The 14,952-nt window shown below is 30.8% G+C and overlaps 4 protein-coding genes across 4 annotated transcripts in view; 3 read left to right on the top strand and 1 right to left on the bottom strand.

Annotated features, from left to right (window-relative positions):
• The window catches only part of LOC115241221 (odorant receptor 22c-like), a 4,760-nt gene extending 3,413 nt beyond the window's left edge, over positions 1-1,347 (top strand). Inside the window, exons 4-5 of the mRNA XM_029816876.1 lie at positions 171-326; positions 1,294-1,347. Of these exons, the coding sequence (XP_029672736.1) occupies positions 171-326; positions 1,294-1,347 (210 nt within the window). The remainder of the gene's footprint in view (positions 1-170; positions 327-1,293) is intronic.
• A 419-nt stretch (positions 1,348-1,766) lies between these two features.
• LOC115241210 (odorant receptor 13a-like) lies at positions 1,767-6,895 on the top strand. Its single transcript, XM_029816866.1, has 7 exons — positions 1,767-3,473; positions 3,850-4,119; positions 4,415-4,883; positions 5,177-5,276; positions 5,494-5,616; positions 6,090-6,245; positions 6,337-6,895. The coding sequence occupies exons 1-7, from the start codon at positions 3,440-3,442 to the stop codon at positions 6,397-6,399; spliced, it is 1,215 nt and encodes a 404-aa protein (XP_029672726.1). The 5' UTR covers positions 1,767-3,439; the 3' UTR covers positions 6,400-6,895.
• Positions 6,896-7,459: 564 nt separating this feature from the next.
• LOC115241207 (odorant receptor 43a-like) lies at positions 7,460-10,709 on the top strand. The gene is made up of 7 exons (XM_029816862.1): positions 7,460-7,490; positions 7,947-8,216; positions 8,587-9,055; positions 9,451-9,554; positions 9,711-9,832; positions 10,300-10,455; positions 10,546-10,709. The coding sequence occupies exons 1-7, from the start codon at positions 7,460-7,462 to the stop codon at positions 10,606-10,608; spliced, it is 1,215 nt and encodes a 404-aa protein (XP_029672722.1). The 3' UTR covers positions 10,609-10,709.
• A 2,173-nt stretch (positions 10,710-12,882) lies between these two features.
• Positions 12,883-14,676, bottom strand: LOC115241130. Its single transcript, XM_029816689.1, has 2 exons — positions 13,506-14,676; positions 12,883-12,926 (listed from the first exon to the last, which is right to left on the bottom strand). Exons 1-2 carry the CDS (start codon positions 14,674-14,676, stop codon positions 12,883-12,885), a joined length of 1,215 nt encoding a protein of 404 aa, XP_029672549.1.
• Between the last annotated feature and the right edge of the window lie 276 nt (positions 14,677-14,952).

Here is a 14,952-nt window from a genome sequence, read left to right as displayed (position 1 = left end):
AGATTATTGTAAGTGCCTTAAAAATCGTGGCGACCGTTACGAGGACCACCCTGTATACATTGTATATAAGTTAAATTTTATTTTATTTTATTTTTATTAATGTTTGTTGAAAGTGGCCGATATTGAATTAATATGAATATTTATACATTATTATCAATTTTCTTGTTAAGTGGGAAGCAGTATACCATGCTGTGTATGATCATGAGTGGTATAAATGGGAGTCAAAAGAAGCGAAAAATCTTATTTTATTAATGGTACGAGTTCAGCAACCCTGCGGTATCACAGCAGGAAAGATTGTTCCATTAACGATGACTACTTTTTGCAGCGTAAGATTATTAGTATTTCTTAGTTTAATTAAAATCTTATGTGTTACTGTTTTTCTTTTATCTGTATCTATGTAATGAAATACACTACTCAAAAAAAAAAAATAGAGAACACTCTTATATTCTAAAAATTGGGCTTTTTTCAATCTTTTAAAACTCGACAAAAAATCATTGTAGATAAAAAATTAAAAAAGCGGTTTGAAGCTTGAAGTTTCAATTTTAACGTGTAACGACATCGGAGGACTCAACAATTTTTTTTATTTTTCTTGTTTTGTACTTTAAAATTGTTTTGTTCCTTAATATTATGTATCTTTGACACTCTGCAGATGGATAAAAAAATTTCGGTCAAAAAATTCAACTCAAGTTCCATAAACTACAACATTTTGCCTACAAAATGCTTTTTTAAAAATTTTCTTAAGATTTTTTTTGACCGAGTTACACGATTTTGAAACTAAACCTGTATTTTCTAGAAATGAAAAAAAAATTTCTGTGAAATTATTGATATCACGTTACAATTGAAACTTCAAGCTTCAGAATGCTTTTTTAATTTTTTACCTACGATGATTTCTCGTCGAGTTTCAAAGGTTTATAAATAGTCCAATTTTTAAAATATGGAAAGTGTTCCCTATTTTTTTTTAGTAGTGTATATTTATTAATTAAAATTATTATTTAGGTAAAGAAAATGTATGCAATGATATATCTTCCTGTACTTTTTAATTGATATTAACATAAAATACTTTTTTCAAAATGTATTAACATTGTAACTTTAAATATTATACTAAATCTGTTAGTCAAAAAAGTATTATTTTTAATAATAAATCTTTAGGATTCAAATTTAAATTATTTAATATTTAAATATTGAAAATGTGATTACAAATATAATATGAAACTGTAGTCAATTTAATTAAGAATTTTATTTTTTAGTTTTGTAAAAATATCTTTAAATATATATAGATATATTTATTTTTAGCTATTAAAAACTTCAGCTGGTTATATATCGTTTTTATCGGCAATAATGGATTAAAGGAATTAAGCTGGTATTACATAGTAGTGTTATATAGTAGCAACATATAATAATACATATAGTTTTTCATATTAATATATAATATATAATAATACATTAATTCGAGAAAATGAGTATATGTAGAATAAATATATTTTTCTCCAGTTAAAATTACTAATAAAAGACAATAATCACATTAGTTATAAAGAAAATAAAAGTTTACACTCGGGATATTTACCTCGATGTTTGCGTCTTTTCGTAAATTATGTTATTTTTGTTTGAAGATTACGATCATCATATATAATTTTATGAATTCATGGTAAGATTAAAAAAATTTTTTATATGTATATTGTTGCGTTTGCCATTTTTCATTAATACGATTATATATGTATATATATATACATATTTTTTTTTTTTTTTTTGTTAAGTGCGATGCAATATACCGTGCTATGTGCGATCTTGAATGGTATACATTGGAGTCGTGTAAGGCAAAAAATATTATTTTATTAATGTTACTAGCCAAGGAACTTTTACGCATTACTGCAGGAAAAGTTCTACCATTAACAATGACCACTTTTTGCAGCGTAAGATTATTAATAAATGTATCTGTAATTCAATGTATCTTCCTTTCTCTGCTAAGTTTTTTAACAAATATTTAATAAGAATATTTTTTAAGTGTTACAATTTTTTTAGTATTAAATTTTTACAGCAAGAGAGACTATTCTCTCCTCTATCTACGTAAATATAAAAAATTATTGTTACAAATATAAATGAAAAAGCGCATAAAGAATATAAACATATATTTCTGTTAAACATTAATTCTTCTTTTGTAGAATCTCTTATCTTGATTAAAGATATATATTATTTACAGTTATTAAAAACATTGGCTAGCTATGTATCTTAAATACTAGCAATGTGGAATTAAGAGTTCATATAATAATATATTATTATTCAGTTATTCAAGAAAATGAGAATTGAATTAGTATTACTGCAGAAATAAAGTTTTAAATTCTTTACATCTCAATGTATGATATTTATTGTAAAAGTATTATCATGTGATTATGTGACACGAGATAGTGTCAACGGCAGAAACATTCCGAAAAGAAATTGAGATTCGTGTGTTTCCTTCTTTTCGATCTGAAGAAAGCAAATCTATTCTTCAAATTTTTTCTTTTCTATTCATATGTTTACTGTGTATATGAACATAGAAAATTTAGAAAAATAATTACAGATTTTTGTTTGTATCTTACCGAATCTCAATTTTGTGAGCTGCATTCATAAGATGAATTACGTGGATACTACAATTGGAGTTTTATCAATGTCGGTTTTCGCAGCAGTGGCGCAACTTTCGATATGCAGAAAACAGGTCGTATTATTTTGTACTTGATAATGATGATGTGTCCAAACAATTTATATTATGCAATAAAATTGCGATTTTACAGTCTTTTAGGCAGATCTTACCAAGCGAAAAACATGAACGAAATATCGGAGGAGATGAGAATGGAGCTCGGAATAAGAAGACATGCGCGAAAAACTTCAATATTGTATATAAGTGTACTTCATTGACGCTAAAGACAATTATGTATATAATACATACATACATACAACTATGTATATAGTCCACTCGATCCGATATACATGTGTCATATCAACGCATATACCTTTGCAATAAATATTCAAAAAATACGCGTAAGAACGTGTAATGCGATGCCTTTTTTTCTTGTTAACTGCAATTTCTCTGTGTTCTCGCGTGTTCGCTATATAAAAATCCATTAAAAATGCATTTACGTGCCAATGTTTTTTGCTCCGTACACGTGCGTAGCAAGGTACGAAAAAACTTTTAAAAAGTTCGGCGAATAATGTGACATAATATTTCTTATTTTTCCATCGTATTAGACGTTAATACTTTTTATGACATATTCTTATACCTGTAAAGTTTTGTTACAAAACCGACGATTGTAATCGCCTGAGAGGGAGAGCAGTTTTAATATTTAATGCATCCCTCGATGAGAAGCAGCAGGTTGTTATACTCGCATTGTGAGCATGCGTGACGAGAATTTTTTGCCATAGATCGGCGAAAATTGGAATAGAGTTCCGAGCATTAGTCTTCGCCATGGACGCTTCCGAATATTATTCCCGTTACAGAGGTACCAAGTTTTTATCACGTGTTTTTCGCGCTCATCTTGAGATTTACCTTGTGAGAATTCTTGATAATATTATATTGCTATATTAAAACAATAATTATTGCATAATAGGATCAGTTTGTATATGTATGTGTTATATTTTTCTATTAATTTCTACTTTTACTCATATAATACGTGAATATTTCTTTTACGTTAAACTTCTTAAATTTTAAATTGATTTAATTCTCAGATCATCATTTTTTATCATATTAAATAAATAGATTTATGAAATTATTTAAAATGTCTCAAACTTTTTGATTTTTAAATCCCTGAGCTTTTCTTTAGATTTTTGATGTGTCTTTATATATATTTTTGCTTTCTAATGTTGAAATTCTGTTAGATTTTGAGTGGGCCGTGGAATTAAATCGATTCGGTCTGAAACTGGTCGGTTTATGGCCCAAAACGAACGAAGTAGCTAAGAATAACTACGCGTCCGATCTTCGCGTAGGCATAATTTTTGTTATAATAACGTTCGTCTCCGGTATTCCTCTCATATGCTCCCTTGTACAAGTTTGGACCGATATGATACTCGTGATAGACAATTTACAGATTACGTTACCCCTGATGTTGGTCTCATTGAAACTTGTTATCATTAGATGGAAACGAACAGGTATGTGCTTAGAATTATTCTAATCTTGAAGCGTTTAATTTCAGGTTTTTGCTCTTCGACTTATATAGTATATTCAACTGAAACATAGATTAAAACTTTTATGGAACAACGATCTTAGTCTACATTTCAGTTAAACATATCTTATATATTATATTAAAAATCGAAGAATTTATATAAAAGTGTTATAAATATATAGGATAAAGTCGTCTAAATCGCACAGGCTTCTAAATCGCATCATCACGCTATAAATTTATCTTTGACATTTAAATAGATTAATTATAATTATATTTCAAAGCTGTCTTATCCATCGTGAGGATGATGGCAGAAGACTGGATGGCGCCGAAAATAGACGCGGAGAGGGACGTGATGGTGAAGCGTGCGCGGACCGCACGGCTTTTCGTGATTTGCGGATACGTTCTGATGATATTCGCGTTCATCACGATTATCGTTCTTCCTTGCTTCGGTCTGCCCTTTAGACGCTTAACAAATCTCACGGATCGGGACAGACCGTTGCCGCTGCAGACGTATTACTTTTACGATACGGATAAGAGTCCGCAGTTTGAGTTGACACTTCTTATTCAAGCCACGACGATCTTCTTGGCGGCTGTAACTTACACGTCGGTGGACGCTTTCCTCGGACTCGTGATTCTCCACATTTGTGGTCAGCTGGAGAACTTTAGACGCCGATTAATCAGCCTGGCCTTGCGCAAAGATTTCAACTGCGCTCTACGCAACAACGTGATCGCTCATCTGCGGCTCATCAGGTTTCCGCAGGTTTTAATAGTATGACAATGGGAAAAATGTTGAATGAAAAAGATTAGCTTTACACAAAAATTTAGATTATATAATTTACAACTCTTAAATATTAAGTTCCTTGTAGATGCATAGTTTCGATGTTATAAGTACTTATGTAAAGGCTTCGACATGATTGTGTAGGATATTTCGCAGATTTTCTACCATTTCTTTTATTTTTGCGGATTTCTTCGTCGGTTATATTTGAATATATCTCATTGTTTTGAGTATATGTTTTCTTTAAACATGATTTGTATTTTTGTAGATTTGCCGATAAAATGGAGAATACATTTGCCTTAATGATGTTGAGTCTAGTATTCTATTTTGGTATCGTATTTTGTCTATATGGATTCCTGTTGCTCAGTGTAAGTTTAATAAGATGTTAGTTTAATAAGTATAAGTTTAATAAGACATGCATTAAAATTGTTAATGTCTGTTCTTCACGCTTTCTTTAGAAAAAAAAATTAAAACATAAAATTGCATGATATCTTATCTGTGATTATAATACTTTTATTTATATCTCGATAAATTTATATTAATCTATTTTTCAATAAATAGTAAAACATATGTTGTATTTATCAGGTGGTCACTAACGCAGAAAATAATGTCTCTTTCTCGCGAGTAGGCTACGTGATAGTCGGTGTCGTTACTCTATTAGCGCATACCTTTCTCTACTGCGGTGCTGGAGAAATTATAACAGAACAAGTAAGTATGTTAATACATGTTATTCAAAATGTATTAAATAATTTTAATTAATCAATTTAACGCGTCATGTGCTATCGCAATCAATCAGTGATGTTCAATCAGTTCATATTTAGAAATATATATTTTCGCATCAATATACATCATAATCTCACGTTTCTTGATTTAATGTTATTTGTGAACTTAATTGCCAAAAGAAAGAACATACACTTAAAGAATTATTAACTTATATTTATACTTCAATTTATATATTTCATATATATATGTATACGTTTCTATAAGCATTAATGATTTTCGAGCTTAATTGACTTTTTGCCAAAGAAAGACAAAACTAGAATCTCATGTGTTATATATAAGTAACAATTAAAATTAACTTATGTTTGTGTGTTCTGTATCTGATAGTGTTGTCCATATGCGTTTGTTTAGTTACACCCTGTATATATCTATATTTTATGTACTGTATGTGCTAACGTAAGTGCGAGGCAGTCTATCGCGCTATGTGCAATCTTGAGTGGTACAGATTGAAACCAAAAGAGGGAAGAACCCTGATTTTACTAATGATACGAGCCAGCGAACCTTTCCGCATCACCGCGGGAAAAATATTTCCATTAACGATGACCACATTCTGCAGTGTAAGATAATTAATAGTCTGTAATTAAAATATCTTTTCGCACTTTTATGCGAAATCTCGCACAGATAAAAATATATAAATATGTTTTTCAGTTATTAAAAACGTCGGCCGGTTATGTATCGTTTCTACTAGCAAATCGCGAAATTGAAGCGTGAGAAAAATTACATTATTTTTTTCAGAAATTGAAAGAGAATAAATAGTAATATATTTTCGATGAGTTAATATTATGACCAAAAACTGATGACTATATCGGTAAGAGAGAGAAAGAAAGAGAGAGAATGTAGAATTAATTTGTTTAAATTAAATTAATGTAAAAGTAATATTTTCCAAATATTTATATGTATTTAGTATTCCCACCCACAAAAAGCTAATTGTGAGATATTTCTTTCTATTAGTTCGCGTAAGTAGAACTAATCAATAATATGAGAGACGAAGATGTGTTTTACGTATAATAAGTTTATTAGATTAAAAAACATGATAATTATAAATTAACGATATGTAATACAATCTATGCGTCTAAATTTAAAAAATCTTCAAAGTATATATAATAATTTAATAATAATGTTCTTATTATGTTTATCGAAGGGCAACAATCACATCTATTTTTGATAAGATAACTGTGTAATTTACATATCTATTATATTATATTTATGTTTGTTAGTACCGTATTTATTAACATTTATTATAAAAAAATGTGTCTTCAAGATAGACATTCACGATATTCTTATAATTTATACTTACGGGACATTGTACATCTTTACCGCCGCATTTTTTTTTGTGCATGACTGAAGTTTTTCTGTCTTCTTCCCTATGAAGGAACTCTCCTCTATACAGATATTAAATATGCAACATGCAACATGTAACATTATCTCTTGTTACGCGAAGTGAACGCAATTGTCGTTATAAAGTACGAAGAAACTTGTACAACAAAAAAATTCGACGGACTTATTTGTAAGACAACGTAACTCCCTTTCTATTAGTGGCGTAGATACATCGTTGCATTTTACGATGTACCCTCTTATTTTCGCATAAAGTTTTATCGCGCAAAACGAACGGCTGTTATCAATTGGGCGTAACATTTGTAATATTTAATGCATTCTTCGACGAAGCAGCTGGCACAGGGTATCGCACTCGTATCGCGAGCATGCGTGATGATTATCTTTCGCAACTTTTGGAGTAGGGTGTAGCGAGTTTCTCTTCATTATAGTCTTCGATATGGACATTACCAAACATTCAGGTTACAAAGGTATCGAGCGTTTATCATATGTACTTTCACTCACAATATATATAATTTTTGCAAAAAGCTTTTGTGTATAATTTTCTTATTGTACCAATTCAAAAGAAAAATATTTATATACAATAATAGAATTAATTTATACATTAATTATACGTTGTATTTCTAGTAATATATTTTATCTTTTTGTCTTTATATATTGCTGCTCAACTAATGGATAAATCTTTTATTTCGATTTTGCGATTTCAGACTGCGCATTCAGATTTACAAAGTCAATAATTTTTCGCATTTTTATTTGCCTCTGAAAACATTAAATAACGAATTTTTTCCGATTTTTATTAGTTATTGAATCTATGAATACCAGTCCTTAGATTTTTATATCAAAGCCTTACATTATTGAATTATTAAATTTTTGATATATTTAATATTTTTTGACATTTTAACTATTTTATAATAAAATTTTGTTAGATTTTGTGTGGGCGGTTGAACTACATCGGATCAGCTTGGAAGTGATCGGTTTATGGCCCGGAACCGATAAAACAGCTAAGGACAGTTTCCTTTCCGATCTTCGCGTGAGCGTTATTTTCGTTATAGTAACTTTTCTGTCAGTTGTTCCTCTCATATGTTCTTTGATACGTGTTTGGGGCGATATGATTCTCATGATAGACAACCTCCAAGTTACTTTTTCTTTATTGATGGTTTCGCTAAAACTGATCATCATGCGATGGAAACGTACAGGTATGTTTGAAATTATTACTGTGACATTAGAAAGAATGAGAAAGAGAGAAAAAACCAAGAACTACATACAAAAAATTATAAAGCAATATATACAATCTCTCTCTTAATATTATATATTTTTCCAATAATTTTAGTTTTTCAAAATTTAATTACATTTCATCAATATATATTCAAATAATTAATTCATAATAATTCTAATTATGTATGTGTGAAGAAAAGAGAGAGAAAGATTTATAGTTATAGATTATAAGGAAATAAATTATGTGATGTGTTGATGTCTTTAGATATATAATATTAAAAACAGAACTTAATAATTTTTTACGTACATTAAAGAAAAGAAATAAACGAATGATTTTATTAAATTTTCAAGCTGTTTCATTCATCGTGAGGATGATGGCAAAGGATTGGGTAGAGTTGAGGGTAGACAGAGAGAGGTACGTGATGATCAAACGAGCTCGAGCTGCCCGACTGATCGTGATCTGCGGATACGCTTTGATGATATTCGCGTTCATCGTGCTCATCATTCTTCCGTCATTTGGTTTACACTTTCGATACCTGACGAATCTCACGGATCACGGCAGACTGTTACCGTTGCAGGCGTATTATTTCTACGACACGGATAAGAGCCCGCAATTTGAGCTCACTCTTGTTATCCAAGCCGTGACAACATTACTAGGAGCGATAACTTACACATCGGTGGACTCTTTTTTTGCATTGACGATTTTTCACATCTGCGGTCAGTTGGAGAATTTCAGATACCGATTAGTTGACTTGGCATCGCGCAAAGATTTCGATAGTATTCTGCGCGATAACATGCAGACTCATATACAACTGATAAGGTGTTTCTACGAATTTCACTTATTATTAAAAATGATCAGTAAATTAAAATATTTTTATGTACGATAATACAATACAACGAGAAAAAGACAAGAAATAGGTAATTATTTTTCAGAGTTTTTTTGACGCTATTTATTGCGACGTTCGAATCCATTACATCACAATTTTGAGAAATTTGTGGTTAAAGTTGCAAAAATGGATTATTTTTTCAGTAACTTGAAAGCTGGAGTCGTCAAAGTTGGAGATAAAAAAACTCTAGGAAAATGATTACTTTTTTGTGTTCGAAAACAAAATTACTTTTTGTTGAACTATATAATTAAGCTCATGTGCATTTTGTTAATTTTATTATTGTAATTCTTATAAAATCTTTAAAAACGCGTGTTTTTTATATCTATAGATTCGCAGCAAATATCGAAAATACGTTCACTTTAATGATGTTGGGACTGGTATTCTATTTTGGTATTGTATTTTGTCTATACGGGTTTCTATTGGTTACTGTAAGTGTCAGTAAGAAGTACACGAAAAATGTTGAGACATTCTTTTCTCTCTCTTTTTTTTTCGCTTTTGATAATAGAAAATTATGTAGAGTATATTACCTGCGATCGCGCGCGCACATATAATATTATTAATTAACAAGATGTATTATCTAGGTGTTAGTTGGCGACGATGAGATAAGTAACATGTCCCCTCAACGAATATGCTTCGTGATGATCGGTATTGTTACTTTATTGGCGCACACGTTTCTTTATTGCAGCGCCGGGGAGATTGTAAAGGAACAAGTAAGTTATATTTATATGCATCCACAAAAAAATATAAATTTAGCGTTATATGTTGTAATCAGTGTAAAAATATATCACGCATTACAACAAGTTTAATAAATATATTTTCAAGCTGACAATAAATTTTGGTATATGTATAGTCTTATTTGCCAGTTTAGTATATGTAGTATTATATTAAATTATTAAAAAACGTTTTTATATATATACTCATAATATTTATTATATACGATTGTTTTAGTATAGACATATTAAATACAACTAATTTATTAAATCTAAATTTCTAATTTTTTAAAAGTTGTCATGCTTTGATTTCTTTTTTATGTTTTTTTTCTCTCTAGACAGAGATAAAGAATTTTGCTGAATTAAATTTTAAGTTTAATTTGTGTTTACCGAATAGTTTTCGATATATTGAAATAACACAGAGATATGTATATCTATATTTTATGTACTGTATGTGCTAACGTAAGTGCGAGGCAATATATCGCGCTATGTGCAATCTTGAGTGGTACAGATTGAAACCAAAAGAGGCAAGAACCCTGATTTTACTAATGATACGAACCAGCGAACCTTTTCGTATCACCGCGGGAAAAATATTTCCATTAACGATGACTACATTCTGCAGTGTAAGATAATTAATAATCTGTAATCAAAATATCTTTTTGCAATTTTAAGCGAAATCTTACATGATAAAAATATACAAGTATGTTTTTCAGCTATTAAAAACGTCGGCCGGTTATATATCGTTTCTACTAGCAAATCGCGAAATTGAAGCATGAGAAAAGTTATATCATTTATTTAGAAATTGAAAGAGGATAAATAATAATATATTTCCAATGAGTGAAAATTAAGACCAAAAATTAATAACTATATCGGTTAGAGAGAGAAAGAGAGAGAGAGAGAGAGAGAGTGAATGTGTAGAATTAATTTGTTTAAATTAAATTAATATAAAAGTAATATTTTCTAAATGTTTATATGTATATAGTATTCCCACCTACAAAAAGCTAATTGTGAGATACTTCTTTCTATTAGTTCGCGTAAGTGGAACTAATCAATAATATCAGAGACGAAGATGTGTTTTATGTATATTAAGTTTATTATAGTAAAAAACATGATAATTATAAATTAACGATATGTAATACAATCTATGCGTCCAAATTTAAAAAATCGTCAAGGTATATATAATATTTTAATAGTCATGTTCTTATTATGTTTATCGAAGGGCAACATTCACACCTATTTTTGATGAGATAACTATGTAATTTACATATCTATCATATTATATTTATGTTTGTTAGTACCGTAGTGCCGTTAGTACGTTTGATAGTACCGTATTTATTAACATTTATTATAAAAAAATGTGTCTTCAAGATAGACATTCACGATATTCTTATAATTTATACTTACGGGACATTGTACATCTTTACCGCCGCATTTTTTTTTGTGCATGACTGAAGTTTTTCTGTCTTCTTCCCTATGAAGGAACTCTCCTCTATACAGATATTAAATATGCAACATGCAACATGTAACATTATCTCTTGTTACGCGAAGTGAACGCAATTGTCGTTATAAAGTACGAAGAAACTTGTACAACAAAAAAATTCGACGGACTTATTTGTAAGACAACGTAACTCCCTTTCTATTAGTGGCGTAGATACATCGTTGCATTTTACGATGTACCCTCTTATTTTCGCATAAAGTTTTATCGCGCAAAACGAACGGCTGTTATCAATTGGGCGTAACATTTGTAATATTTAATGCATTCTTCGACGAAGCAGCTGGCACAGGGTATCGCACTCGTATCGCGAGCATGCGTGATGATTATCTTTCGCAACTTTTGGAGTAGGGTGTAGCGAGTTTCTCTTCATTAGTCTTCGATATGGACATTACCAAACATTCAGGTTACAAAGGTAACGAGCATTTATCATACGTACTTTCACTCACAATATATATAATTTTTGCAAGAAGCTTTTGTGTATTATTTTCTTATTGTACCAATTAAAAAAAAAATATTTATATACAATAATAGAATTAATTTATACATTAATTATACGTTGTATTTCTAGTAATATATTTTATCTTTCTGTATTTATATATTGCTGCTCGACTAATGGATAAATCTTTTATTTCGATTTTGCGATTTCAGGCTGCGCATTCAGATTTACAAAGTCAACAATTTTTCGCATTTTTATTTGTCTCTGAAAACATTAAATAATGAATTTTTTCCGATTTTTATTAAGTTATTGAATCTATGAATACTAGTCCTTAGATTTATATATTAAAGCCTTACATTATTGAATGTAAAATTTGTTATGCTTTTATTTCTTTTTTATATTTTTTTCTCTCTAAACAGAGATATAAAACTTTGCTCAATTAAATTTTAATTTTAGTTTGTGTTTACCGAAGAATTGTCGATATACTGAAATAACACAGAGATATACTGGCTTTGATGATATTCGTGTTCACCGTGCTCATCATTCTTCCGTCATTTGGTCTACATTTTCGGCCCGTGACGAATCTCACGGATCACGGCAGACTGTTACCGTTGCAGGCGTATTATTTCTATGACACGGATAAGAGCCCGCAATTCGAGCTCACTCTTATCATCCAAGCCGTGACAACGTTACTGAGCGCAATAACTTACACATCGGTGGACTCTTTTTTTGCATTGACGATTTTTCACATCTGCGGTCAGTTGGAAAATTTCAAACACCGACTAGTTGGCTTGGCATCGCGCAAAGATTTCGATAGCACTCTGCGCGACAACGTGCAGACTCATTGCCGTTAGTACGTTTGATAGTACCGTATTTATTAACATTTATTATAAAAAAATGTGCCTTCAAGATAGACATTCACGATATTCTTATAATTTATACTTACGGGACATTGTACGTCTTTACCGCCACATTTTTTTTGTGCATGACTGAAGTTTTTTTGTCTTCTTCCCCATGAAGGAACTCTCCTCTATACAGATATTAAATATGCAACATGCAACATGTAACATTATCTAATATCGAAAATACATTCACATTAATGATGTTGGGACTGGTATTTTATTTTGGTATTGTATTTAGTCTATTCGGGTTTCTATTGGTTGCTGTAAGTGTCAGTAAGAAGTACGGAAAATGTTGAGACATTCTTTTCTCTTTTTTTTTATCTTTTCACTTTTTATAATAGAAAATTATGTGGAGTATATTATCTGGGATGTGGGCGCTACGCGAAGTGAACGCAATTGTCGTTATAAAGTACGAAGAAACTTGAACAGCAAAAAAATTCGACGATCTTATTTGTAAGACAACGTAACTCTCTTTCTATTAGTGGCGTAGATACATCGTTGCATTTTACGACGTACTCTCTTATTTTCGCATAAAGTTTTATCGCGCAAAACGAACGGCTGCTATCAATTGGGCGTAACATTTGTAATATTTAATGCATTTCTCGACGAAGCAGCTGGCATAGGGTATCGCACTCGTATCGCGAGCATGCGTGATGATTATCTTTCGCAACTTTTGGAGTAGGGTGTTATCATTCACTAAATTTCACATTAATTCTTGCATTTTTAATAAAAGATATATTCAAATTATCAAAAAGTAATACGCGAATATATACATTAATATGTTTGTAATATATATATGCTATAATAATTGTATAGTTATATGATTTAAATATACTATACCGACTGTAATACAGACTGTATAATGTACAGCATCCGCTTCACCAATTATTAGAATATTCACAATATAAATTGTATTTGTGACAAACAATGCACCGCTGTAATTGCGCAATAAGAAGCCGTGTACGTTTCGTAGCTCTGGCAATATGGAATATATCAGAAATATTGGCACCAAAAATGACATAGACATTATACGAAAACTTATATTTATGATATCATCGAGATCATTGACATCGTCTTCATCATCGTCAAAATCATACATGTCATCGTCTTCAATCGACGAAATGTCATTATCGGTTGTCGTAATAAAGATATTGTCACAAGTCTCTGAGCAGATAATCGCTTCGTACTTATCCCCATCCACGATGGCAAGACAATATGATGTCGATTTGACAAATATTTTATAATAAGGTAAATAGAGAGAACCATTGGCAAAGAACATGAAATCATACTGATAATCATCGGAAAACCGGTCTTTATTCTGGCACGGATCGTAGACGACAAGCTGAAACAATTCATTCACCGTCTTATTTTCGCTTTGCAACGAATCGTTCGTGTATCCGTACACGTTCGGGAAGAAGTATTTATTTCCTTCAGAGAGGCATTCATTATCAACCAGACGATCGCCGAGAGGACAGCATAGCTGAATGCAAGTAATATTGAAGCACATTTCGTATGAAACGACGATTTTTATATTGCTATCTTTACTGAAATTTCCTGAGAACTCGTACGATGTAGAATCATTTTTCTCTTCAATTCTCATCAAGTTTTCATAAATTTCCTGTGTCGTAAAATTTCTTTTATGGTTGCCATTTGTTGAATTCGTGCTAGATTCCATCCGAATTTGTTTATCACCTTCATGATTTTGTATGGAGTGCGTATCGAGTTTGAACTGTATCGAATTATCATCTTCGCGATCGTTGCTGGAAATGATGCGAGATTCATATTGCATATCTTCATATTGCGTATTATTGGTAGACTTTTTGTACAAATCATATGGCAGCGTTTTCATTTTGTTGCCATAGTTTGTCGTAGGATTCGCGTCTATCTCATATCGTACTGTCAAATTATTATTTTTCTCTTTATTGTCTGTGAAATTTTGCTGAGGATTCGATGACGAAGCGACGAGAAGACAAAGCGCACAATACCAAAACGTCAAATTTTTTCCACACATAGTTGCCTTTTTGATGTCAAATTTATACCTGGAAAATACGTATCTGATTTTTTTCTACGATGAATTTATATTTAAATGTCCAAAATCAATGATATGCGAACTGCGGCTTGAAAAATGTACTAATATTGTTAGTCTGCGATGGTTTGATGATGATAACTCATTTGTCCCAGTCCTCAAGATTAAAGGAGCTGCTGTCGCAGTATTTATTCTTGCGAATGCATGTCAGAAAGTAAATTGATGTCGACAGAACGGCACTTCGATGAAATGAGTTACGGA

The sequence above is a fragment of the Formica exsecta genome, unplaced genomic scaffold (genome assembly GCF_003651465.1).
Source record: "Formica exsecta isolate Colony F162 unplaced genomic scaffold, ASM365146v1 scaffold47, whole genome shotgun sequence".
Classification (NCBI taxonomy): domain Eukaryota; kingdom Metazoa; phylum Arthropoda; class Insecta; order Hymenoptera; family Formicidae; genus Formica; species Formica exsecta.
This window is presented reverse-complemented; position numbering and strand designations above follow the sequence as displayed.